Source organism: Hyla sarda, chromosome 5 (assembly GCF_029499605.1).
Source record: "Hyla sarda isolate aHylSar1 chromosome 5, aHylSar1.hap1, whole genome shotgun sequence".
Taxonomy (NCBI): Eukaryota; Metazoa; Chordata; class Amphibia; order Anura; family Hylidae; genus Hyla; species Hyla sarda.
The window spans coordinates 330285224-330312030 of NC_079193.1; the positions used below are offsets into that span (position 1 = coordinate 330285224).

General features: G+C 42.3%; 1 protein-coding gene across 1 annotated transcript in view; it reads left to right on the forward strand.

Annotated features, from left to right (window-relative positions):
• VPS13B (vacuolar protein sorting 13 homolog B) overlaps positions 1 to 26807 on the forward strand; it is a 1225788-nt gene that overhangs the window by 1066948 nt on the left and 132033 nt on the right. Inside the window, exons 41-42 of the mRNA XM_056522379.1 lie at positions 8757 to 8938; positions 18701 to 19050. Of these exons, the coding sequence (XP_056378354.1) occupies positions 8757 to 8938; positions 18701 to 19050 (532 nt within the window). The remainder of the gene's footprint in view (positions 1 to 8756; positions 8939 to 18700; positions 19051 to 26807) is intronic.

The following is a 26807-nucleotide window of genomic DNA, read 5'->3' on the forward strand; positions in this document are numbered from 1 at the left end:
AAACTTTAGCAGAGCGCAAAGTCAACAGATAATCGATCGTGACTGATAAGCAGCCACATCTCGCCCACCAACCACCGACCATCATTCTTTCCATGCCTTACCATGCCCAAGTGGCGGCTACCACAGAGGATTCAAGGACTCAATTAAAGGCATCAGGTGTTGATCACCAACTCCCAAACCAATGAGGGGCAGGGGAGTCCTTCCATCGCCGCCTCCGGACAAAGTTGCCGAAACTCCTGGAACTGAAAACGGGAAAGAGCATCAGCAATAGCATTGTCAACCCCCGGAACATGTCGAGCCCTGTACCAAATATTCAACTGCAAACAATGAAGAACCAGATGATGGATCAAGGACAACACAGGAAGGGAGGAGGACAAACCATTGTATACAATGTACCACACACAAATTATCAGACCAAAAACACACCCGCTGGTTACTAAAGCGAACCCCCCATAACTCAACCGCAACAGTAATCTTAAACAACTCAAGGAGCATCAAATTCCGGCACAAACCACTGTCCTTCCACTCCGAAGGCCACGCCTCTGCACACCAGTCCCCTTCAAAAAAGGCTCCAAAACCACAGGAACCAGCCGCATCCGTAAACAGCTGAAGCTCAACGTTGGACAACTCCACAGCCTGCCAACAAGTACGCCCATTGTACCTTCTCAGAAATACTCTCCACACCAAAATGTCAGAGCGCATCTGCCTAGAAATGCGAATATGATGACCAGGAACTGACATGCCCTGCGTGGCCAAAGACAACCTCCTGGAAAAACCTGACCCATAGGCATCACCCTACAGGCAAAAACCAAATGACCCAATAAAACCTGCATTTGCCAGAGCGTTACCTTGCGCACTTCGCAAAAACCCTCCACCAGCTGCAACAAACTCTCCAGCTTATCAGCCGGCAGCCGAAAAACTATCTCTACTGAGTCAATTTCAATGCCCAAAACTAAATAACAGTGGAAGGCCTTTCCGTCTTTTCAGCAGACAAAGGAACTCCAAGCCGCTGCATTAGAAAACAAAAAGTGTCCAACAAAAACTGACACGTGGAGGAACCCGCAGGGGCAACAAACAAAAAATCATCCAAGTAGTGGATAATAGAAACACTGCCTGTTTCAAAACGTACCACCCACTCCAAAAATGTACTGAACATTTTAAAGTAGTGGCACGAAATCGAACAACCCATAGGCAAACAAACTTAATGAAACTGACCATCCATCCAGCAACCCAACAGGGGATAACACTCCGGATGAAATGGCAATAAACAAAAAGACGGCTCCACATCGGACTTAGCCATAAGGGCTGAAACACCCGCCCCCCCGAACTAGGGCCACCGCCCGATCAAAAGACACATAAGACACGGAGGCATCCTCCTTCGAAATGCCATCATTCACTGAGGAAGCTTTCGGATACTAAAGGTGGTGAATAAGGCGGAACTTCCCCACCTTCTTTTTAGGCACAACGCCAAGCGGGGACACCTGCAGATTAGGAAAAGGGAGGGAACTAAAAGGACCCATGAATCGACCCAAGGCAACCTCCATTCCAATCTTATCCCGCAACACTTCAGGATGGTCCCTGGCCGATTTTAAATTATCTTGGTAGGCCAAAACAACATTACCTAAAACAAAAGGTATGAAAAACCCAAACCATTAGACAAAACAACCGCCTCCTCCCTATTGGGGTACTGGTCTAGCCATGGCCCCATCACGGCCACATTCACTGGGGTCCTTACCCTCAGCCTCAAGCTGCGTCCGGACGGACTGTTTTGGGCCCTTAGACAAAGCACTGTGGCATGTCCTCCACCACAGGAGGAACATTCTTGCTTGTACTTACACAAGCTGAGGAACTTACAATGCCCCTCATTGAACAACCAACATTCCCCGGGTCTGCACATGACCGCTGGTCCCGACACCCCGGATTGACCAGCCCCCCCTGACTGAAAAGATGGCGCCCTTTGCACCATCATCAACCGCAACCACACATCGGTCGCTTTTACACCCCAACCAACCTCCGGCTGCGAAGCCAATCGGCTACAAAATTCTTCGTCATACCGCCACCACGCAGTACCCCTGTGTGCCTTACAGGCATTGTACACAAAATCCATGTACACAAAAAGCTCCGAGCAACGCTCCGGATGCTTCTGTCCCATTATACACCCCATGACTACAAAAGCCTGCAACCAATTCCCCATAGTCTTAGCAAAAGGGGGTTTAGTGGGAACATCTATAGTATTTTGGTCAACCGACACCAGCGACCACATATCTACATATTGATTTCCCCAAATCTGCTCCTTAACAACTGTCTCCACATGCACACCCAAAAGACTAATCCCACAAAAAAAAAGTCTATGAATGCCCACTCTAACCGGTGACTCCCGCCATCCCGGGGCAGGGACAACCACATCCTTACTCTCCATCCTATGCAACACAGGTTTTAATGTAGATAATAAATCTGTACCCATCCCCCCCCCCCTCCAGGCACCAGAAAAATCGAACTTACCAGAACGCGCAGGAGCACCAGGAAGAAAAGGGTACATCCAAGGATGCAACAGGAACAGGCTCCGGTGCCGGATCCGACTGCCCACGCGGAAAGACTTCCGAGATAACCTTGAATGCCGCCACCACCTCTCACACCGGCAGGACCGCCGCTCATGGCTCCAGGAGCTCTCCCCGGAGGATGATGGCGACCACCAGCGGGAGGATCGGGATCTACAGGAATTCTCCCTGCTTCTGGAATCCCGACAGGAATGCCTGCAACATCTCCGATAAGACCCAGTGGTCCTGCTCCGCCTAGAGCGACCAGAATCCCGGGAAGACCAGTGTGAACGGTGCCACGGGCACGTACTTCAGAACCACGGGATACGCGGTCGCGGGCAGATCGGCCGCTCACTGTCTCCATGGAATACAGGGGGGGTGGCGAGCTACAGGCAGGGAAGACAAGGTGGGGGGGTTCATATTATCCCCTGTGGTGTCCGGAGCATCTTCAAAAGGAAGCTCCTCAAACAGGGAATCAGGAAGGAGGGGGGTGCTTCAGGGACATAGCAGGACCCCCACAAAGCACACTAGGGGCAGCCACAGTATGGGGAGGAGTGCCAGGGATCTCCTCTTCAGAAGAGGAGGCTTGGGATGGGGCAGGGGCACCAGCACCCATAGTACCTGTAGTTCGGGGCAGCGCAGCAGCACAGGTAATAATTCCTTTCTGCCGTGCTGCATGTGAGGGGGCCGGGGTCACATGACCCGTAAGGGGTGGGGCTAAGCCGCAGCAACCATAGAGCTGCCAGCCATAGATCTAGAGCACACAGCCGTGCGTCCCCACCTTCCACTACCAGAAGCCCTGGGAGGGCTGGGGCTCAGCCTCGCAGGGGGGCAAGATGGACGGAAGGTACGGCGATCTCCCGCAGTTGCCGCTGAGCCGGCCGGCTCCACTAACGCAGATACAGGGGGGACATGAGCAGAAGTGACAGGAGGAGCAGGAGCAGCAGGGACCCCAAGCTTGGCCAGCAGCCGAGAAAGGACGCCCGGATCCGCCCGCTCCCGGAGCGCAGCCCACACTACCTCGTCGGCCATCTGAGAACAGAGCTTCACACAGATGCCGGTGAGTCCAAAAGGAAGTGCCAGGGGCAGAATGGGCAATAAATACCCCCTGAGCGTATCCCGTAAGACCCTCCTATCCGAGGGAAAAGTGGGAGGGAAGCTGCCTGGCCCTGTGCTTAACCCCTTCATTCAATGCAGTCAGGGTCACCTATTCCTATGCGGCCAGGTAACCTACAGAAAAAAATGTATAAACTATAGTAAAAACAAATGAACCAAAGCACAACCGCTACGCGCCCCCCCCCCCCAATAAAGATAAATATCGGGGTTCCTCAGGAGGTATGAGTATACAGATGACAGTAACATACTATGTTAGTGGTGAAAACTAAAGCCCATAATGCTGGGCAGAAGTCACAAGGGTGTAGCATTGGGGTGCACACACCCCTATTTGTGTGCACCCCAATGCTACACCCTTGTGTATGTCTTTCCCTACATACACTGTACATGAACTAGCAGAAGCCCCTCTGTTCAGTTTTTTTCTCTCTTCTAGCGTAAAGACAATATTTCCATGAAGAGTATGATTGTTTAAGACTTTCATTAATCATTCCAATGGCCTCACATTAAGAACATATTGCTATCTAACCCATTATAAACAGACTTGTGTGGAAGGGAGAGCATATTTCACATCCCAGCTAATTTGAGCTGCGCCTACAAGTAAACACTTCACCGCGGAGTAATCTCAGTGTTTTAGGTTCGGAGTAAGTGTGAGAATATAAACAGCATTTTTACCCTGTGCAGTAGTTTAATGACAGCTAAATGTGATTTAAATTGAGGCTTTTGTTTTTTCTGGCCCACGTGTGATTGTTAGCAGAGGGGTGGTTATGTGGCAACCAAAGGCTTCAATTCAAGGCCTAAGGTCAAGAACTGATTTTAACTCAAACACATTGAAGAAAAGATCACTTATTTTTTCTATATTGCTCTTCAGATCATGTTAGGACACCAATGTCATGGCTTAGCCTACAGCATTGTGTTGTCTACAGTAGTGCAGTTTTTAATTAAAAGAAACAATTTTTATAATAAAAAAAAAATCCAACATAAATTGAGTACCTAGGAAAATCCAATATTGTTGACAGGGGTTGTCTAGGATTAGAATACCATGGCTTTTTCCTGAAGCAGCACCATACCTGTCAGTGAGTTGTGTCTGATATTGCAAATACCCATAGACCATCAAAAAAGGTAATCCATAAATACCCTTATTTTCCCATATACAATAAAAAAAAATAAGCTTATTGTTTTCCTACACGCACACACATTAAAATTTAATGCTACAGTCCCCTTATGTTGTGAGATGGAGTAGACAGTCACCTGACCCTATTAAGCCATCACTGGATCTAACTGACTGTAGGTTTTCTATTTAAAAAAAATAAAACATTACAATAATAAACATCAATATAACAGTAATCTGTACAGTATGCCTGTACAATATATAGAAAAATGAGTGCATATTAGTCTATAAATGTCCAATAAAGTATTTACTGGTTTAGCATCATTCTTACCAAACACATAAAACTATAATACCAACCCCTACATGTGTAAACTAAACACTTGATGTTGACCATAACCTGTGCACAATACAATACCATAACTAATATACTAATAGAACTATACTAAAATCCCTGGTCTCATCTGGTTGCACGGACAGTAAGTACCTGCAGTGCACAAACAGTCTCGATTGGGGCTGTATACACAATAGCAACGTGTTACTCAGCCCCCCTCAACATGTTTTGCCTCATTTGTGATGAGACATGTTTAGGGGGGCTGAGTTACAGATGTTTTACTACACACACATATTATTGTCTAATATATGTGTGCAGAAAAATAATAAAGCTGATTTTTTTTATTGTTTGTGGGAAAATAAGGGTATTTTTGGATTACCTTAGTTGGTGGTTTATGGGTATTTAAAGGAGTATTCCAGGTAAAAAGTTTTTTTTATATCAACTGGCTCCATAAAGTTAATCAGATTTGTAAATTACTTGTATAAAAAAATCTTAATCCTTCCAATAATTATCAGCTGCTGAAGTTGAGTTGTTCTTTTCTGTCTGGCAACAGTGCTCTCTGCTGACATCTCTGCTTGTCTCGGGAACTGCACAGAGTAGAAGAGATTTGCTATGGGGATTTGCTTCTACCCTGGACAGTTCCCGAGACAGGTGTCATCAGAGAGCACTTAGACAGAAAAGAACAACTCAGCTTCAGCAGCTCATAAGTACTGAAATGATTAGGATTTTTTTAATAGAAATAATCTACAAATCTGTTTAACTTTCTGGAGCCAGTTGATATATATTTATACTTCCTGGATAACCCCTTTAACTGAGAGTTTAACCCTCATATACTGATCTGGCCTTTTGGCATAAAATGATATTGTAACTCATTTCTATTGAGCTGAACGGGCATGAGATGCAATACCAGAGACAGCCTGTGGACAGGTGTGGAGCTGTTTTTTTTAATAAAGGCATCCTTTTATTTCTTAGTTTGAAAAACCCTTTCAATGACACCTAGACTCTCCCTAAATGGGGCTGGCATAGCCGATGCCCTGGGTGTTCCGTGCCAGTATTATAGCGAGAAATTCACTTAGCTTGACAGAGATAAGCAGTGCTACTTCCAGTAAGATAGGAAGTAATATACTGATAAGTGGGGGGTCCAAGCGCTGGAATCCCCCAACCTTCATGGCAACACTAAAAAATTGTCCCCTGAACGAATGGAGCATAGTGTGTGTGCAAAGTTAGCACTCCATTCATATCCCTATGGAGCTTTCGGACATTTTCCTTCTGTTGAGCATTTTGCCCATTGATCTATAATATAAAAGTATAATGGTAAATATATGGTATATAGAAAGTATAGTAAATATGATAGAAAGTAGTATATATATCGCAAAAAAAGATAGGAAAAAACAAATAGAAGCACCTGCTTTTTCATTTGCCAACACTTCACACCAACGACAGTGACCCTTCACATTTCCAAAAAGTTTTTGTTTTTCTTTAGCTCAACAATTTCTCATGTTATTTTTATTTTGAAGTTTTTATTTTGCATATGGTATAAACTGGGGTTGCACTGAACACTGGATAATTTCAGCATGTTCTCGTGATTATCTGATGGTATAAAACAACACTAACTAATACCTTTTACTGCTTTTGTTTATTGATTATATATTAAACAATGTTAAAAAAAAAGAGAGTCACTGCCATCCTCACATTTCAGGCTTAATGCAATTTCCTGAAAGGATGCTGACAAAAGTAATGTGAAGTCAAATCTGAATTTTTACCCTGACCGGAGAACATTTGTTCCAAAAGTTTTTCATGACCCATTGAGAAAATGGTGCAATAACCATACCACTAGTTCATAAAAGGTCTTAAATTCCACTTCTGTTATAATTTATTATGATTATTGTTACTATTATTATTACCATTATTATTATTATTATCATAGTTAGTTATTATATATAGTATATATTTTTTATAATAATTTTTTTTTTATTGTGAAATATATCATTTAAAACAAATGTCAATTCAAAAGCACAACAGTGCTGTATAAGTAAATTAATATACAGTATAAGGTGGCCCTCCAGATGTTGGCTGTCTGGGCATGCTAGGAATTGTAGTTTTGCAACACCTGGAGGGCCACTGTTTGGTAACCACTGATCTATAAGGTGACTAGGTGTGAGAGGAGAATGTGGGAAGCTCGGCAGTGTGAACCTAGCCTAAGAGCTGAGCTGCAAGATCTTGGCATGCCCACTACACAATGTATGGAGATGTCTGCTTCAATGTATCTGCATACCGTGGATTTCCTGAATAGCTGATCTGAGGGGATGCCATGTTGGGTGTAAGCAACCCACCAATCAGATATAGATGGCCTGTCCTGAGTATAGACAATTAATGAAATAGTTAAAGGAGAAGTATCATGTACAAAAACATATATATCCCCTATCCGCAGAATAGAGGATAAGTTTTAGATTGGGGGTGTCAGACCGGAACGGAGCGTGTTGACCCTATGAAGTGGTAGTCAATGCGCCCCCTCCATATACCTCTATGGGAGAGCCAAAGATAGCCGAACGAATCACTTATAGAGATATATGGAGGGAGCGCATAGGGCAGGGGCCAACATGCCGGGGCCCTACAGGAGATCGTGGGGGGGGGGGGTTCCCAACTGCTTGGACCCCCTGCGATCTCCTGTACGGGGACCCGGTGTGTCGACCGCGGGCTGACTCGCTCTTTCCATGTATCCTGCTATATCTCCTTTAAGGGTGTATTAACATGTACAGTATCCTTCACATATTTGATGCTGCAGATTTGAAGCGGTCTTCAAGTTTACATTGAAATCTGCAGCATTAAATATGCATTTTCAAATCTGCGGCCTAAAATATACGTGGATACTTTACTTTACGTAACTCTGCAAAATATTACATAAAACAGGATGGTGTTGGCTCAGCCAATCACTCGGTAAAGCAAGCCACCTATTCTAGCCAGTGATTGGCTGAGCCAACATTATTTCATGTTTAGATGGGGACCAGAAAGTTTTAAGAGGCAAGGAACTGAGTGCATGTTGGAACAGCAGCATTCGACAATCCCAACATCCTAAAAATCTTAATGATATGTATCAGCCACCTGAAGAGCCCACTAGCTATTCTGGAGAGGATTGTGTACCTTTTAGGTATAAATTTTAATTTTTTTATATATTATTTCATATCCTTGTTCTCTTTGATTTATAAGCCTCAGGTACCAATGTTATTAGGCGCCCTTTCTAAACATATAATTACCAATTCATCTTTCAATACCGTAATTCATTATTCAATATTTTTTTTAATTTTTCATCCTGTATATCGGACCAGCAAATTAATTACAGCTGCTTTGCCTTTTGCTTCTATCTTTTTTGGCTTGTTACTGTAGCATTTTAAAAATTATAAATAGGAAAGAATAACAGTGTACGGATATAATTACACAATCGAATGCCACTTTTTCCTGATAAATATTTATGCAAATTCTAATGGTCAGATGTGAAATGAAATATAATTATGTTGGCTGCACTTTCCAGAATATTTTTGGGCAAAGGGACAAGACCATCTGCACTTATCATATAACATTTTATAATCTTGGAATAGTTTTGTTATAGTCTAAAAAAAAAAAAAAAAAGGAACATTTTATTTATTTATTTTTTTTATGTTTCCCATAGCTCCGAAAGCGAATCTGGCTCTCAAAGTGCCTGTGACCAGCTTGTGACTCCTACCGCGCTTGCAGCTTGTACAAGAGTGGATTCCTGTTTTACTCCCTGGTTGGTTCCTTCTATTGGAGTTTCAGTTCACTTTGCTCACCTAGAAGTGCACTTGTGTCATCATCTGGATCAGTTAGGCACAGGTATATTTTATCATTCATTATTTCATAGATATGATAATGCAATGACTGCCTTGTCCATTAATGCTATTAAAGAGTACCTGTCACATCCCACAAAAATGTTATGTTACTCAATACCTAATCCTGATCATGTACATATAATTCTTATGTGTCTAGCACCCATATTTCTCTCACAAATACCTCTGTTGTTCACTTTATTTGTCATTCTGTTCTTTGGAGGGGCATGTCCTCACTCTGTATGTCTCCTCTTTCTCCGTGAGTCTGCTGTTCTTTGCTGGGTCTCTTAATCCATTCGCTGCAGGCTGCTCTGTAGCCCTTTCCTATCTGTGTTCATGCTGCAGGACAGGAGTGAGCACAGAGGAGTGCTAGTCTCCTCCCTCGCTTACTTTGTCCCAGCTTGTGCTTTACCTAGAAGAAAGATGATGCTGCAGCTGGACAGGATTATGTTCTGGATGGTACGGGGACCCCTAGTGGTGGTTTTATCGGCCATGATTTCTATAAAAAGGAAATACAATTTTCCTATGAAGTATATTAGATAGATTAATGTTTTGCCAAGATTTAAAACATATAAAACGTTTATGAATCTGACAGTGCCCATTTAAGTAAACTATAGCTAATCCATACATTTTTGCATATGTATATTCAGCATTTTTGATGGCATGGTTAGTGAATTTTGTCATCATAAATACAAACTACATAACTGTCAAGACTCCGTTATAAATCATGTCACCAATTTGAATAAAGCCTTATAAAATAGCATGTGATCACTGTAGGAGTGCCCTAATGATTTTACTTTGTTGTTTTCCACAAAGAAGACTCACTCAGGAACACTGCCACTTTTGCTCATGGGCAGTGCCAGGCATGTAACATAACCTTTATAAGACATTGTTTCCCAACCAGGGTGCCTCCAGCTGTTGCAAATCTACAACTCCTAGCATGCCCAGACAGCCTGAATAGGGCTGAGATGTGATACCAAACCAAGCTCATAAACAAGATTGGCTATATTTCTTAACCACTTAAGGACCTAGGGCGCATGGATACGCCTTGACGTCCTGCTACTTAAGGACCCAGGGTGTATCCATACCGGACCGGGGTGACTGCTGATATCTATTAACCAGACACCCCGTGCAAATGCCCATGTTGGCGATTGGCGCAAATCGTGAATTCACACTTGCAATTTGTGCCTATTCCGGGTCATATGGGTCTATGGTGACCCGGAATATAAGGGGGATCGCGGTTGTCTAAGACACATACGATCCCCCTCCTATCCCCTCCTATCCCTGCTAGAAGCGACGACCAATAGCATATCAGGGGTGGGGGGGTTAACTTTCATTTTCCCCGTCATGCCCTCCCACAAAAGGCGGGGCAGAACGGGGAAGCAAAGGGGACTGAACGCTGAAGTCCACTTACCCGTCCGGAGGCAGCGGGTGACAGTTATCGGCGGGTGGCATGTCGTGCGGCAGAAGAGGACGGCTCCCTGGATCCTACGGAAGCCGGTAAGTTGATCTGGAGGGCTACAGTCTGAGACCACTGTACAGTGGTCTCTAAACTCTAGCCCTCCAGATGTTGCAAAACTACAACTCCCTGCATGCCCAGACAGCTGTTTGGGCATGCTGGAATATGTAGTTTTGCAACAGCTGGAGGGCTACAGTTTGAGACCACTATACAGTGGTCTCTAAACTATATCCCTCCAGATCTTGCAAAACTACAACTCCTAGCATAGGTGTTTGCTGTCTTGGCATGCTGTTTGCTGTCTTGGCATGCTGGGATTTGTACTTTTGCAACATCTGGAGGTCCACAGTTTGGAGATCACTGTACAGTATTCTATAAACTGTATCCCTCCAGATGTTGCAAAACTGCAAATCCCAGCATGCCCAGACAGCAAACAGCTGTCTCGGCATGCTGGGAGTTGTAGTTGCATACCTCCAGCTGTTGCATAACTACATCTCCCAGCATGCCCTTCGGTGATCAGTATATGCTGGGAGTTGTAGTTTTGCAACAGCTGGAGGCACACTGGTTGGAAAATACTGAGTTAGGTAACAGAACCTAACTGAAGGTTTTCCAACCAGTGTGCCTCCAGCTGTTGCAAAAGTACAACTCCCAGCATGCATGGTCTGTCAGTAATGCTGGGAGTTGTAGTTTTGAAACAGCTGGAGGTTTGCCCCCCCCCCATGTCACACGGACAGGTTTACAGTAAAAACACTACATATACACCCCCTTACATTGTCCCCCCCAATAAAAATGTAAAACGTCTTGTACGGCAGTGTTTCCAAAACGAAGCCTCCAGCTGTTGCAAAACAACAACTCCCAGCATTTCCGGACAGTCACTGACTGTCCAGGCATGCTGGGAGTTTTGCAACAGCTGGAAACACCCTGTTTGGCAATCACTGGCGTAGAATACCGCTATGTCCACCCCTATGCAATCCCTAATTTAGTCCTCAAATGCGCATGGCGCTCTCTCACTTCGGAGCCCTGTCGTATTTCAAGGAAACAGTTTAGAGCCACATATGGGGTATTTCCGTACTCGGGAGAAATTGCACTACAAATTTTGGGGGGCTTTTTCTCCTTTTACCCCTTATGAAAAGGAAAAGTTGAGGGCTACACCAGCCTGTTAGTATAAAAAATGTTACATTAACATGCTGGTGTTGCCCCATACTTTTTATTTTCACAAGCGGTAAAAGGAAAAAAAGACCCCCAAAATTTGTAACGCAATTTCTCTTGAGTACAGAAATACCCCATATGTGAGTGTCAAATGCTCTGCGAACGCACAACAAGGCTCAGGAGTGAGAGCGCACTATGCACATTTGAGGCCTTATTTGGTGATTTGCACAGGGGTGGCTGATTTTACAGCGATTCTGACATAAACGCAAAAAAATGAATACCCACAAGTGACCCCATTTTGGAAACTACACCCCTCACGGAACGTGACAAGGGGTATAGTGAGCCTTAACACCCCACAGGTGTTTGACGAATTTTCATTAAAGTTGGATGGGAAAATGAAAAAAAAAAAATTTCACTAAGATGCTGGTGTTACCCTAAATTTGTAATTTTCACGGAAAAAAAAATCCCCCCAAAATTTCTAACCCCATCTCTTCTGCGTAAGAACATACCCCATATGTGAATGTAAAGTGCTCTGCGGGTGCACTACAATGCTCAGAACAGAAGGAGCACCATTGGTATTTTGAAGAGAAAATTTGTCCGGAATTGAAGGCCACGTGTGTTTACAAAGTTCCCATATGCCAGAACAATGGACCCCCCCCCACATGTGACCACATTTTAGAAACCACACCCCTCATGTAATGTGATAAGGGGTACAGTGAGCATTTATGCCCCACAGGTGTCTGACAGATTTTTGGAAAAGTGGTCCGTGAAAATGAAAAATTTAATTTTTCATTTGCACAGCCCACTGTTCCAAAGATCTGTCAAACACCAGTGGTGGTGTAAATACTCACTGCACCCCTTATTAAATTCTGTGAGGGGTGTAGTTTCCAAAAGGGGTCACATGTGGGGGGTCCACTGTTCTGGCACCACGGAGGCTTTGTAAACGCACATGGCCCCTGACTACCATTCCAAACAAATTCTCTTCCCAAAAGCTCAATGGTGCTCCTCCTCTTCTGGGCATTGTAGTTCGCCAGCTGAGCACTTGATGTCCACACATGGGGTATTTCCATACTCAGAAGAAATGGGGTTACAAATTTTTGGGGTCATTTTCTTCTACCCCTTGTAAAAAATTTAAAATTTAGGGAAAAAACAGCATTTTAATAAAAAAACATTTTTTTTTCCATTTACACATCCAACTTTAACAAAAAGTCGTCAAACACCTGTGGGTAGTTAAGGCTCACTGTACCCCTTGTTACGTTCCTTAAAGGGTGTAGTTTCCAAAATGGTATGCCATGTGGGTATTTTTTGCTGTTCTGGCACCACAGGGTCTTCCTAAGTGCGACATGCCCCCCAAAAACCATTTCAGCAAAATTTGCTTTCAAAAAGCCAAATGTGACTCCTTCTCTTCTGAGCATAGTAGTTCGCCCGCAGAGCATTTTACATCCTAACATGGGGTATTTCCATACTCAGAAGAGATGGGGTTACTAATTTTGGGGGGCATTTTCTCCCATTACCCTTTGTAAAAATATGTAAATTTGGGGGAAAAACTGCACTTTAGTGAAATTTTTTTTTTCCCATTTACACATCCGATTTTAACGAAAAGTTGTCAAACACCTGTGGGGTGTTAAGGCTCACTGGACCCCTTGTTACGTGCCTTGAGGGGTGTAGTTTCCAAAATGGTATGCCATGTGGGGTTTTCTGCTGTTCTGGCACCATAGGGGCTTTCTAAATGTGACATGCCCCCCAAAAACCATTTCAGAAAAACTCACTCTCCAAAATCCCATTGTTGCTCCTTCCCTTCTGAGCCCTCTACTGCGCCTGCCAAACACTTGACATACACATATGAGGTATTTCCTTACTCAAGAGAAATAGGGTTACCAATTTTAGGGGGCTTTTTCTCCTATTACCACTTGTAAAAATTCAAAAACTGGGTCTACAAGAACATGCGAGTGTAAAAAATGAAGATTTTGAATTTTCTCCTTCACTTTGCTGCTATTCCTGTGAAACACCTAAAGGGTTAACACACTTACTGAATGTCATTTTGGATACTTTGAGGGGTGCAATTTTTATAATTGGGTAATTTGTGGGGTATTTATAATATGAAGGCCCTTCAAATCCACTTCAAAACTGAACTAGTCCCTGAAAAATTCCGATTTTGAAAATTTTGTGAAAAATTGGAAAATTGCTGCTGAACTTTGAAGCCCTCTGATGTCTTCCAAAAGTAAAAACATGTCAACTTTATGATGCCCACATAAAGTAGACATATTGTGTATGTGAATCAATGTATATTTTATTTGAAATATCCATTTTCCTTATAAGCAGAGAGCTTCAAAGTAAAAAAAAAAAAGCAAAATTATTTTATTTTTTTTCATCAAATTTTTGAATTTTTCACCAAAATTCTCGGAATCAGAATGAAAGGTAAAAGCATCCCATAGTTGTTAATGCTTGAAGTATCAGTGGTCAGATGTTCAAAAAATGGCTGGGTCCTTAAGGTATTATGGGCTGGGTCCTTAAAAATCATGTGGACACTTGACTTATAATGTCTACTATAAGAGTGGGTATCTGCTTTAAAAAATGTACTTTCAAACACTCTGTTAGGTAATTCTATTGAGGGATCTCTAGATCAATTCTGTCATCTCTTGGTTCAGAGAACTGTCCTGTCCATACATTATATACAGGGTGGGCCATTTATATGGATACACCTTAATAAAATGGGAATGGTTGGTGATATAAACTTCCTGTTTGTGGCACATTAGTATATGTGAGGGGGGGACTTTTCAAGATGGGTGGTGACCATGGAGGCCATTTTGAAGTCGGCCATTTTGAAGTCGGCCATTTTGAAGTCGGCCATTTTGAATCCAACTTTTGTTTCTTCAATAGGAAGAGGGTCATGTGACACAAACTTATTGGGAATTTCACAAGAAAAACAATGATGTGCTTGGTTTTAACGTAACTTTATTCTTTCATGAGTTATTTACAAGTTTCTGACCACTTATAAAATGTGTTCAATGTGCTGCCCATTGTGTTGGATTGTCAATGCAACCCTCTTCTCCCACTCTTCACACACTGATAGCAACACAGCAGGAGAAATGCTAGCACAGGCTTCCTGTATCCGTAGTTTCAGGTGCTGCACATCTCGTATCTTCACAGCATAGACAATTGCCTTCAGATGACCCCAAAGATAAAAGTCTAAGGGGGTCAGATCAGGAGACCTTGGGGGCCATTCAACTTGCCCACGACGACCAATCCGCTTTCCAGGAAACTGTTCATCTAGGAATGCTCGGACCTGACACCCATAATGTGGTGGAGCACCATCTTGCTGGAAAAACTAAGGGAACGTGCCAGTTTCAGTGCATAAAGAGGGAAACACATTATCATGTAGCAATTTCACATATCCCGTGGCCTTGAGGTTTCCATTGATGAAGAATGGCCCCACTATCTTTGTACCCCATATACCACACCATACCATCAATTTTTGTGTTCCAACAGTCTTGGAGGGATCTATCCAATGTTCGTTAGTGTCAGACCAGTGTCAGATCACTGAACAAAATCTTCTGCGTAAACTGAGGGTCCTGTTCCAATTTTTGTTTTGCCCATTCTGCAGCACCTGAAACTACGGATACTGGAAGCCTGTGCTAGCATTTCTCCTGCGGTGTTGCTATCAGTGTGTGAAGAGTGGGAGAAGAGGGTTGCATTGACAATCCAACACAATGGGCAACACATTGAACACATTTTATAAGTGGTCAGAAACTTGTAAATAACTCATGAAAGAATAAAGTTACGTTAAAACCAAACACATCATTGTTTTTCTTGTGAAATTCCCAATAGGTTTGATGTGTCACATGACCCTCTTCCTATTAAAAAAACTAAAGTTGGATTCAAAATGGTCGACTTCAAAATGGTCACCATGGTCACCACCCATCTTGAAAAGTTTCTCCCCTCACATATACTAATGTGCCACAAACAGGAAGTTAATATCACCAACCATTCCCATTTTATTAAGGTGTATCCGTGTAAATGGCCCACCCTGTATAATCAACACAGTAAATAGCCTTCAGATAAGGCTTTTTACTGCATTAATTCATATAATAAACCCACTATTTAAGAAATTGAACCCATATAACTTTGAGCACCCTACCTTTTTTCTACTTTTATATTAATATTTTTTAATACAGAGGATATAAGTGGTTCAACGGTTTTGCTCCGGTAAAGTTGTCTAGAAGTCAGGTGAGCACCTTCCATCTTCTATATTTATTATATAGAATGAGCTCATTGATTTCAGAGGAAATTTTGTACTGCTTAAAGGGGTACTCAGATGGTAAAAAAAATGTTTTTAAATCAACTGGTGCCAGAAAGGTAAACAGATTTGTAAATTACTTCTATTGAAAAATCTTAATCCTTCCAGTACTTATCAGCTGCTGTATGTACCAGAGGAAGTTCTTTTCTTTTTGAATTTCTTTTCTGTCTGGCCACAGTGTTCTCTGCTGACACCTCTATCTATTTTATGAACTGTCTAAAATAGGAGCAAATCCACATATCAAACCTATCCTGCTCCGGACAGTTCCTAAATTGGACAGAGGTGTCAGCAGAGAGTACTGTGTTCAGTCTGAAAGGAATTCTAGAAGAAATTAACCTCCTGTGGAGCATACAGAAGCTGATAAGTACTGAAAGGATTGAGATTTTTTAATTGAAGTAATTTACAAATCTGTTTAATTTTCTGGCACCAGTTGATTTAAGAAAAAAAAATGTTTACCAGGGGAGTACCCCTAGTACCCCTTTAATTTGTCCTGTGTTGCAGGGAAATTCAACACTTGTTGTATGATTCCCTGCCAGATTAGAGCTCTTTGCAGAGAGTCCTATTATGGATATATCAGAGATCAGCTTATTTTTAGTTGGCACTTTTACGTGGAAAGGATTGTCTAAGTTAAATCTTTGCTATAACACAATGCATGAGCAGTCCTGCCCCATAACTCTGGATTCCCATATGCATTATCATAATTTTCCAATAATGTATAGGATATCTCTACAAAACATACACTAACTTTTAAAGGAAATCTGTCATCAGTGTTACCTGCACTAACCTGCCGGTACAGACAGGTAGTGCAGGGGACACGGATGACAACAATACTTACCTGGTCCTGTTCTGTGCACTGGTTCTCCCCCAATCTTCCTTCGTAACTTCCGTTCTGGGGCCGACTAGGAGCATGGGCGGAGCTTTGTGATGTCACTGCTGTTGTTCTCTGCTGGGTCCAGCTGCTAGCAAATAGCAGCAGTGACGTCACAAGCTCCGCCCATGCTGCCAGTCAGATCCGGAACAGAAGATACGGCATGAAGATTGCAGGACAACCAGAGCACGGAATCGAACCATGGAAGTACATCAGTATCACTTGCATTACCTTTCTGTACCGTCAGGTTAGTGCAGGTAAAATTGATAACAGGTTTCCTTTAAACAATTCTTTCTGTTCAGCCCAGTAGAAAACATTGTCATCTTTTTACAGCTAGAAAGACAGGAATGATGTTACAATAGTCCCACCTGTACAATAACATTACTCTTGTTTAAGAGTTCTGTGAGAAATCTACTGAGATAAACAAAGTAATTTTAATCTCCTCTTCTGCAGTTATATTGTCCAGTTAATTGTCGCCTGAGCCGACATTTTCCACATAAGTATTCAGTCACTTGGTAATACCACTTTTTGTTACAGCTCAGACTCAGGTAGGTGGCATTAGATATCAACATTGAGCCAACCAGATTAGAAAGCAATAAATGATCGAAATCAATGAGGGAGTTGAACTGTATAGTCATGTAGATCATTGTACCTAAAATAACCGCAGTGTTGTGCTCCTTTACAGAAACGGTACACATCAGCTTTTACCAACCTTGCTTCATGGAAAATCCCTTTAAATATCATACTGGTGCATTGGTAATCTGTACTTTATAATTAGTCTGCTCTTTTAATGGAAAACAACTCTTCGTGCCCTGACTTCCTGGTGAGCCTGTGGTAGTCCATAGCAGCCAATCAGAGAATATAGAGCTGCAGGTGGAGGAGAAAGCAGCAGCCAGAACCAATTAGAAGGCGTGTCTCATACTCCCTGTAGGCACTGTAGATAAACTGTAGTTACAGATCACAACTATTCCCTAGTGAAACTGAGCCAAAAAAAAATGCCTGGCAAGGAACAAAAATGAGGATAGCAGGTGACCATCCTCTATATCAGTGGTCTTCAAAGTCTTCACTCCCTATTATAAAATCCTGGACTGTAGGTAGGTCAACTAAGGAGATTCCCTGCAGGTTTGTGATAGGTCAGACTACAGAAGTTTGTGATAGGTCAGACTACAGAAGTCTTTCTAGTGGAGTAAAGCTGTAAAGTACACACTGTTTGAGCCCTGAAAGTGGATGACCGCCTTAGCATCAGATTATTTATGGGATGAGTGACCATGTACTTGACCTTCCGTGACATGGCTCTACTCTTCCATAAAGCTGTTTATACAGTTCAAAGCCAAAGCAGCCATCAAAGCATCTCTTCCTCTTACACAAGATCTTTTCCTTCCTTATGTTGTAATGTTTCTCTTGGCCACCCCTGTGTTTGCATGGCTCTTCTTATGACTAAACGTTTTATTGATGCCCGCTTCAACCATTATAAATTGTGGCTTTATTCAGCAATGTAACAAAATTTAGGATATGGAAAATGACAAATTTACGCAATAAAAATGCACTGTTTATAGCTATTAGAACACCTTATAAAAGGCTGTCTATTATGTATGTAATTTCCTTATTTTTTTATGTCCTGCAGCTTAGTCATTTGTAGAGATGAGCGAACTTACAGTAAATTCGATATGTCACGAACTTCTCGGCTCGGCGGTTGCTGACTTTTCCTGCATAAATTAGTTCAGCTTTCCGGTGCTCCGGTGGGCTGGAAAAGGTGGATTCAGTCCTAGGAAAGAGTCTCCTAGGACTGTATCCACCTTTTCCAGCCCACGGGAGCACCAGAAAGCTGAACTAATTTATGCAGGAAAAGTCAGCAACTGCCGAGCCGAGAATTTCATGACGAATCGAATTTACTGTAAGTTCGCTCATCTCTAGTCATTTGCTTCTGCTCTGTTAATGAATGTTCCATCTATTGTACATTTTTTCTGATTTATTTATTTATTTATTTATTTATTTTAAGCACCCCCTAAATTCTTACATCCATTCGTCTTCGATATGTCAACCCCTGGAGACCTGGAATACATGCTGGTCAAGCTAAAGGAGCCCCATGTGTATATGCGTCAATGGAGCGGCTCATCCATATGCAAAGAGATAAGATTCTCCACCGATGCAGATTGCCAGCTTCTGGAGTGCCGTAATCTTACCATGAAGAGTTTAGTGAAACCATTCCACATTCAGGGCCAGACGGCCATTTCCCTCAGTGCGCTGGAAAAATTAATCGACTGCACCGTCCTGGTGGATCCGATCTTTGTCAACCTAGGCCAGCACTCCGTACATTCTATTAACACAGCAACCCAGGCTTGGCAGCAGGTAAGGACGCTAGTTGACTGGATATGTGATCTGCATTAGAGCCCTGTTGTTTCAATGCTGCACCCAATTAATTTGTAACCATTACCGCCCACTCCTGCAAGGTATGTTTACTATTCTCGCGAACATTATTCGTTAGTATTGGTGGCCATGTGGTTGCTGTACTAAGCAGATGTGCCATTCAGGAGCCTGTGAAAGCTGCATATGACAGTCAGCCTTTTAATCATTACAGGGTCTGAATGTCACACACAGCTTTAAGCAGAGTTGCCTTTCAGGATCCTGAAAAGCTGGGTGAGACGGCTCCTGCCCCTAAATGGCAAATATGCACTCTAAGATTCTATAGAAATGTCACTGCAGTTGGGTACTATGACAGCTGTGTAAAACTGGGAGTAGTGTACTTGTTTGTATTGTATTATTGTATGTACTGGCTAGTGAGGTGATGGGTCCACCAGAGCAGGCTCCTACTACCGCTCTTATTCCTCAGTGCCACACTAGTGCCAGATGGCAGGGGGAGGAGATGGCAGCGTAGGACAAGAGCAGTGCACACACACACAGAACATGATGCTCAGTGAATTTAATAATAAAAGTTGGGGGACTCACATTATATAAAAATAAGAAATATATATGTATATATCGAGGCACTTGTGTTGCACCCAACCCTTCGTGCTAAAATTAAATGGGTAAAGAAAAATACAATACAGACCTCTATATATATATATATATATATATATATATATATATATATACAAGGATAAACTTACAGACTAGTTGTATTATTACTAGAGTATTATTTAATATTGAAACAATAAATATCCAGGCAGGGCCCTTGCTATGGACTATACATATAAAAAGAATAAAATAGAATGATATATTATTATTGCACAATGCGTAGATATACCGTAAAAGTCAATTAAACAGCCACCTAATGCATAGTAGTATAGTAGTTTTACTGTATCCAACAAGATGGTAAGTGGGGTTTGCAGATGGTTCAAATTGTAGCGTTTGATAGATACAATGATGCCTGTAGTAGATAGATTGTAACTTGCAGATGGTAGTTCATAACACAGTTTGGTGCTCAGCACCACTCACCGCACCGCTGTACAGAGAAGGATTCCGGGATGATGGTCCAGCTTTGTAACGGGCCTCGTTTCTGCAGACTGGCACGGCTATGCAGCCGGCCCGATGATGATGTCCGCGTGGCGTGTCAAGTCACGATGTCCTCCCTGGGTGGCACAAACTTGCCTCCGGCAGTCTGATGGTGTAGGATGCGGTATACAGGCGGTGAGTGGGGGTGCAAACAAGCAAGGATACAGACAGGCAGCGTCCTCGTGGCAGAACGCCTGAACAGTGGCTCCAGCTGTTGCAAATGCAAATATAGGTCTTTTCTCTGAGGTGATCTGTAGTATTAGGGTATATAGCATCTAAACATGTTTTGGGTTGACTCCTTCTTCAGTGGTTCTGAATTTATATAGGCCATGTGCTTTGATTGACATCGATTTTTAGCTTATTATAAAGTACGGACTGTATTAAGAGTGCTTATGTGATTACATAAAATCAAGCAAATATAGAGCATTAGAATTTATAACAATATATATACAACTAGTCACATATAATAGATAAATATATGTATAAAAAAAAATATATATACATAAATATGGATACATATGTAAAATTCAATAGTTACTCATTGAGCTGACTTGACTACGTAAGATACGTGGAGAGAATATATATGCATGTATATACACATAAAAAATATACACACACATGCAAATGAAAAATGCAGGTAAAGGATAATTAAAAGAATAGGATAAGGAATGTAAAAAATATAGCAAAAGTACAGCAGTATTAATTACAATAGCAATGACCACAACATTGCAATAAAAATTTTGATAGAATTGCAATAAAAATACAATAGTCAGTATAGAAGAGACATAAATGCCCTGTGGGCTAGGTCTCTGGCCCCATCTGTACTGGCACCAGATGGGGCGAGAGTCTGAGCCCTCCAGGGAGTTGTCACACAAAACCAAACACCTCCAGTTCGGAATTGTGTCCCCTTATTTCCATAGTTTCTAATTCATAGATTGTCATTGCTTCCGCTCTGCGATATAATTTCCTCCTCTCCAATCTTATAAAAATCTTTGTATACCTGTGTATATTAAATTTGATGGATCTTGGTGGTGGTGGTGGTGTAAAAATATAAGGACAGAGGGTTTTTTGTGTTACCTTTTCTAATATTATAAATGTGTTCAGAGATGCGTGTTTTTAAAGGTTGGTCCTACCTACATATTGTTTGTTAAAACTACATTGAATGATGTATATTACACCTTTAGTGTTGCAAGAAATGTTATCCATAATTTCTCATTTAAAGCTATTTACTGTGGAACTAATTTCTTCAGTTTTCTTTTGAAAATTTGTTATTTTACAATGTGTTGCAACAATAAAAACCTTTTAAATGAAGCCATGATTTACCTGTATGGGAGCCAGGGTGCTTCTGTATGGTGGGGGCTATCTATAAACTAAGATTAGAGGCTTTCGTATAAATAATGGGAGGGGTTGAGGATATGATAGTGCTTAACATTTTGTCTTGGTGTAATAAATGCCAGTTCTTTTTAATGATTCTTTCCACTTTTTTATAATCATGGTTAAAAGGGAGAATAAGGCGTACTTGATCGTCTCCTTTAGATGGAGTTTTATTTTTTTAGAATTTTCACCTTTCACAAGCCTACTGCAAAAATGTTTTTATTCTATTCTCTAGCTGCCACCTTCCCAGGTGGCTGTTAAATATTCCATCCGGCCAGTATAGAAGACTAAAATGCAATTGTACTAATCATTGTCATGTCCCACGCTCCGGCTGCCTGCACCGGCTGCGATCACATTATGCCTTTGTCCCCGGCTGCGGGGAGGGCTGTGATTCACATCGCAGGACTCGCCCGCATGCGAATACCAGCACAGGAGGTTAGGGAGCACACGCCGGAGCTCAAAATTTTAAAGGGCCAGTACACCCATAAATATTGTGTACACCTGACACCATCCTATAAGTCTATGCACCTCCCACACTTCCCTGCCAAATCTTCAGTGCCCCTAGCCTGAGATTAAGCATCCCTGTAGCCTGTTAGCCTAACCCGTGTATCCAGACCTTCCGCTACGTTATTAGACTCCACACCTTTACCACCTTCCTTGACCTTCTGCTACATTTGACTACGCTACTGCCTTATCCTTCGGTACCTCGCCTTGCCCACCTACCTGTGTGGTCGAGCCGTGTCGAGGTAGCGACCTGGGTGTCGCCTGCCGCAGCAAGCCCATCCTGCCTTGTGGCGGGCTTTGGTGAAGACCAGCGGCACCTTAGACTCCGCTCCCCGATACGGTCCGAGTCATCTGCCACACAGGTTAGAGGATCCACATCCAGCTCCGTTACAATCATAATCAGTACCAGTTAGAAGCCCAATCCCTCACCAATAAATTTATTGAGAAAGGTTACCCTAATACAATCCTACAAAAAGCTAAAGATAAAATAGAAAATCAGGATAGAAGATCATATTTTGAAGACACACCCCTGACATCTAAAGGAGACGATCAAGTACGCCTTATTCTCCCTTTTAACCATGAATATAAAAAGTGGAAAGAATCATTAAAAAGAACTGGCATTTATTACACCAAGACAAAATTTTAAGCACTATCATATCCTCAACCCCTCCCAATATTTATACGAAAGCCTCTAATCTTAGTTTATAGATAGCCCCCACCATACAGAACCACCCTGGCTCCCTTACAGGTAAATCATGGCTTCATTTAAAAGGTTTTTATCGTTGCAACACATGTTCAAATTGTAAAATAACTAATTTTCTAAAGAAATCTGAAGAAATTAGTTCCACAGTAAATGGGAAATTTGCAGGGGCAAGCTGTGTATAACTAGCTTACCCCTGACTATAGAGCTAGTTAGTTTAGGTCCTTCCCTTCATTTAAGTTGGTTTGTCCTTTTCCTTCCCCCTGTGCCCCCTTCGGTTAATCTGCCTCGCTACTGCTAGCCAGTAGGAGGTGAACTGGAGTTCCCGGGCTTTTGGTTCCCCTCCTACTGGGTTTATAGGCTTGGGACCACCCCACACCCAGGAGGTCTCACCCAGGAGGTCTCTGCTCAGTCCGCAGCTGCAGAGGTTAATGCCTTGGCTGTTTTCGTGCAGCCTTTACCCCCCCCCCCTCCCCTCTTAGCCCTCCCAGGCCCTTCCACTGCTGTTGCTTCTGTTTTATTTTATGTAATCATATAAGCACTCTTAATCCAGTCCATACTTTATAATAAGCGGAAATCCATGTCAATCAAAGCATATGGACTAAGTTCAGAACCAACATGGGGTATTTGATATACCACTTCTGAAGAAGCGGTCACCCCGAAACGTGTTTAGCTGCTATATACCCCCAATACTACAGATCACCTCAGAGAAAAGACTTATATTTGCAACAGCATGAACCACAGTTTTGGGACCACTGTTCAGGCGCGTGCATTCTGCCACGAGGACGCTGCCTGTATCCTTGCTTGTTTGCATCCCCACTCACCGCCTGTATACCGCATCCTACACCATCAGACTGACGGATTCAGGTTTGTGCCACCCCGGGAGGACATCATTATCGGGCCGGCTGCATAGCCGTGCCAGTCTCCAGAAATAAGGTCCGTTACAAAGCTGGACCATCATCCCGGAATCCTTCTCTGTACAGCGGAGCAGTGAATGGTGCTGAGCACCAAACTATGTTATGAACTACCATCTGCAAGTTACAATCTATCTACTACAGGCATCATTGTATCTATCTATCTGCCAACCCCACTTACCATCTAGTTGGATACAGTAACACTACTATACTACTATGCATTAGGTGGCTTTTTAATTGACTTTTATATCTACGCATTGTGCAATAATATATCATTCTATTTTATTTTATTCTATTCTATTTATATGAATAGTCCACAGCAATAATTTTCTATATACAAATAGTCTGTCAGTTTATCTATGTGTGTATATATATATATATATATATATATATATATATATATACTAGCGGAGTACCCGGCATTGCCCGGTTTTACCTTCCTAATACTTGTTGGGGAGGAAAATAAACAAAGGAGGAAGCTTTTGACTTCATATCCCGACCTCCTATCCCGTCATCATATCCCGTCCTCCTATCCCGTCCTCCTATCTCGACCTCCTTTCCCCGACCTCCTATCTCGACCTCCTATCCCGTCCTCCTATCCCGTCCTCCTTTCCCGTCCTCCTTTCCCGTCCTCCTTTCCCGTCCTCCTTTCCCGTCCTCCTTTCCCGTCCTCCTTTCCCGTCCTCTTTTCCCGTCCTCCTTTCCCGTCCTCCTTTCTCGTCCTCCTTTCCCATCCTCCTTTCTCGTCCTCCTATCACGACCTCCTATCCCGTCCTCCTATCTCGACCTCCTATCCAGTCCTCCTATCTTGACCTCCTATCCAGTCCTCCTATCTCGACCTCCTATCCCGTCCTCCTATCGCGTCCTCCTATCGCATCCTCCTATCGTGTCCTCCTATCGCGGTCCTCCTATCCCGTCCTCCTATCCCGACCTCCTAACTCGACCTCCTATCCCGACCATCCCGTCCTCCTATCTTGACCTCTCATCCCGTTCTCATATTCCGACCTGTAATATGTGACCAGGTATTGAAATATCTCCAGCCGTACAGAAGTTATGTGGGAAGATACATTTCCCATTGATTTGCATGGGACTTTAAACAAAAAACCAAACCCTCACAAATGGGGGTAGTTAAGGGTTAAATTATATAGTAGTTAAGGGTTAGTTTTATATACATATATATATATATATATATATATATATATATATGTATGTAGAGGTCTGTATTGTATTTTTGTTTACCTATAATGCTGGGTGAACTCAGCTGAAACCTATAACTAATAGAGGCCGAGTCTGCGGTGTGGGCGTGTGCAGGATTTATGGGATCTGCAGGCATAGTCTTTGGCTGTCCGGGCATGCTGAGAGTTTTAGTTTTTCAACAGTTGGAGTCAAACTGGTTGAGAAACACTGCTTGTGGACATCAGCTGTGCTGTGACAAGCCTCTGTTTATTCCTGTGGAGTTGACATGTGAGCGTTGTGTATCTCAGGAACACATGTTCATAATGGAAAGCAGCTGCACAGGTAAAGTCATAATAAAATTATTTATTTTTGGTGGAATTGACTTCTTAGCTTCTAGTTACACCCATAATCTTAATAGTTTGTTTTCTAGTAGTTATATGGTTTCTATAGTGAAAAGTTTATATATAATAAAAAATTGTGTTCATTTTCAAAGCCTTAAATTGAAGGTATGGCGAAAGTCTTGACATAATGCCCTAGTAGTGCACATTTGCTGTATGCTCTGAGAAAGCTTCTGGATATACGTGAAACATGCCAATAGAATCCTATTGACCTGATGGACCCCATTGTATTTTGGCTCACCTCATGTGCTGAAGTGACAGCTGCAATGCGCACCCCATTATTCTCAATAAGAATATGCACCTCAGTTTATACTTTTGGTGCACTTATTTCATGTACGCCAATAAGAAGTGACATATAATCTTATTTTTTATTTTTTAGTAATGCGCCTTTAAAGAGTTAAGATGACAATAAGCCCCATGAACTGTCAAAGTATCTGGCAAAAATCTGAGGTTACCCGTTGGGATTTCACTGTGTATTTTTACACTCAGGAAAATGTGCCATGTGAACATAGCCGAAGACTGTTCTATTGGCCTCTCTTGGACCAGTATATATTACACCCTGTTTCAAATTATTATGCAAATGATTTTTAACCCCTTAAGGACCCCAGTTTTTTTCATTTTTGCACTTTCGTTTTTTCCTCCTCACCTTCTAAAAATCATAACGCTTTCAATTTTCCACCTACAAGCCCAGATGAGGGCTTGTTTTTTGCGCCATGATATGAAGTTTTTATTGGTACCATTTTTGTTTTGATAGAACTTTCTGATCGGTACAATTTTCAGAGCATACAAAGTGACCAAAAATATGCAAATTTGGACTTTGGCATTTTGTTTCGTGCGGTTTAATTAACGTTATATTTTTATAGTTCGGACATTTACGCATGCGGCGAAACCACATATGTTTATTTTTATTATGTTTTTTTTAATATGGAATTTGGGAAAAGAGGGGGGGGGGGGTGTTAAACTTTTAATAAGCAAATGTGTGTTTTTTTTTTACTTAAACTTTTTTTACTTTTTACACTTTATTAGTCCCCTTAGGCGACTTTTAGGAGGAATCATTAGATTCCTCATACAGATCAATGTGTTTACAGGTTCCTTAAGACGCCGCTGTCAGCTTTGACAGCAGCGATCTAAAGGGTCAATAGCCGGTCGCGACATGTCAGCTATTAACGCTGGCCCTCAGCTACAAGAATCAGCTGAGGGCCGTCCAGCATGGCGGGGGCTTGAGTCGAGAGCTCCGCCATACCCCATTAACAGCACAAGGACGTGTATACACGTCCTTGGTCGTTAACCAGTGTCACAAAGATTAAATATTTAGTTTTTCAGTTTTACTCATGGATGGCATTGTGTCTCAGGGCACTTTTGCTCACTGGAAACAATCTCGGAAACCTGTGATAATTTGATTGCCAGGTGAGCCCAATTTAAGGAAAAACTACTAAAGGTGTTCCACATTATTAAGCAGAGCACTATTTTCAAGAAATATGGGAAAGAAAAAGGATCTCTCTGCTGCAGAAAAGAGTGAAATAGTTCAATGCCTTGGACGAGGTATGT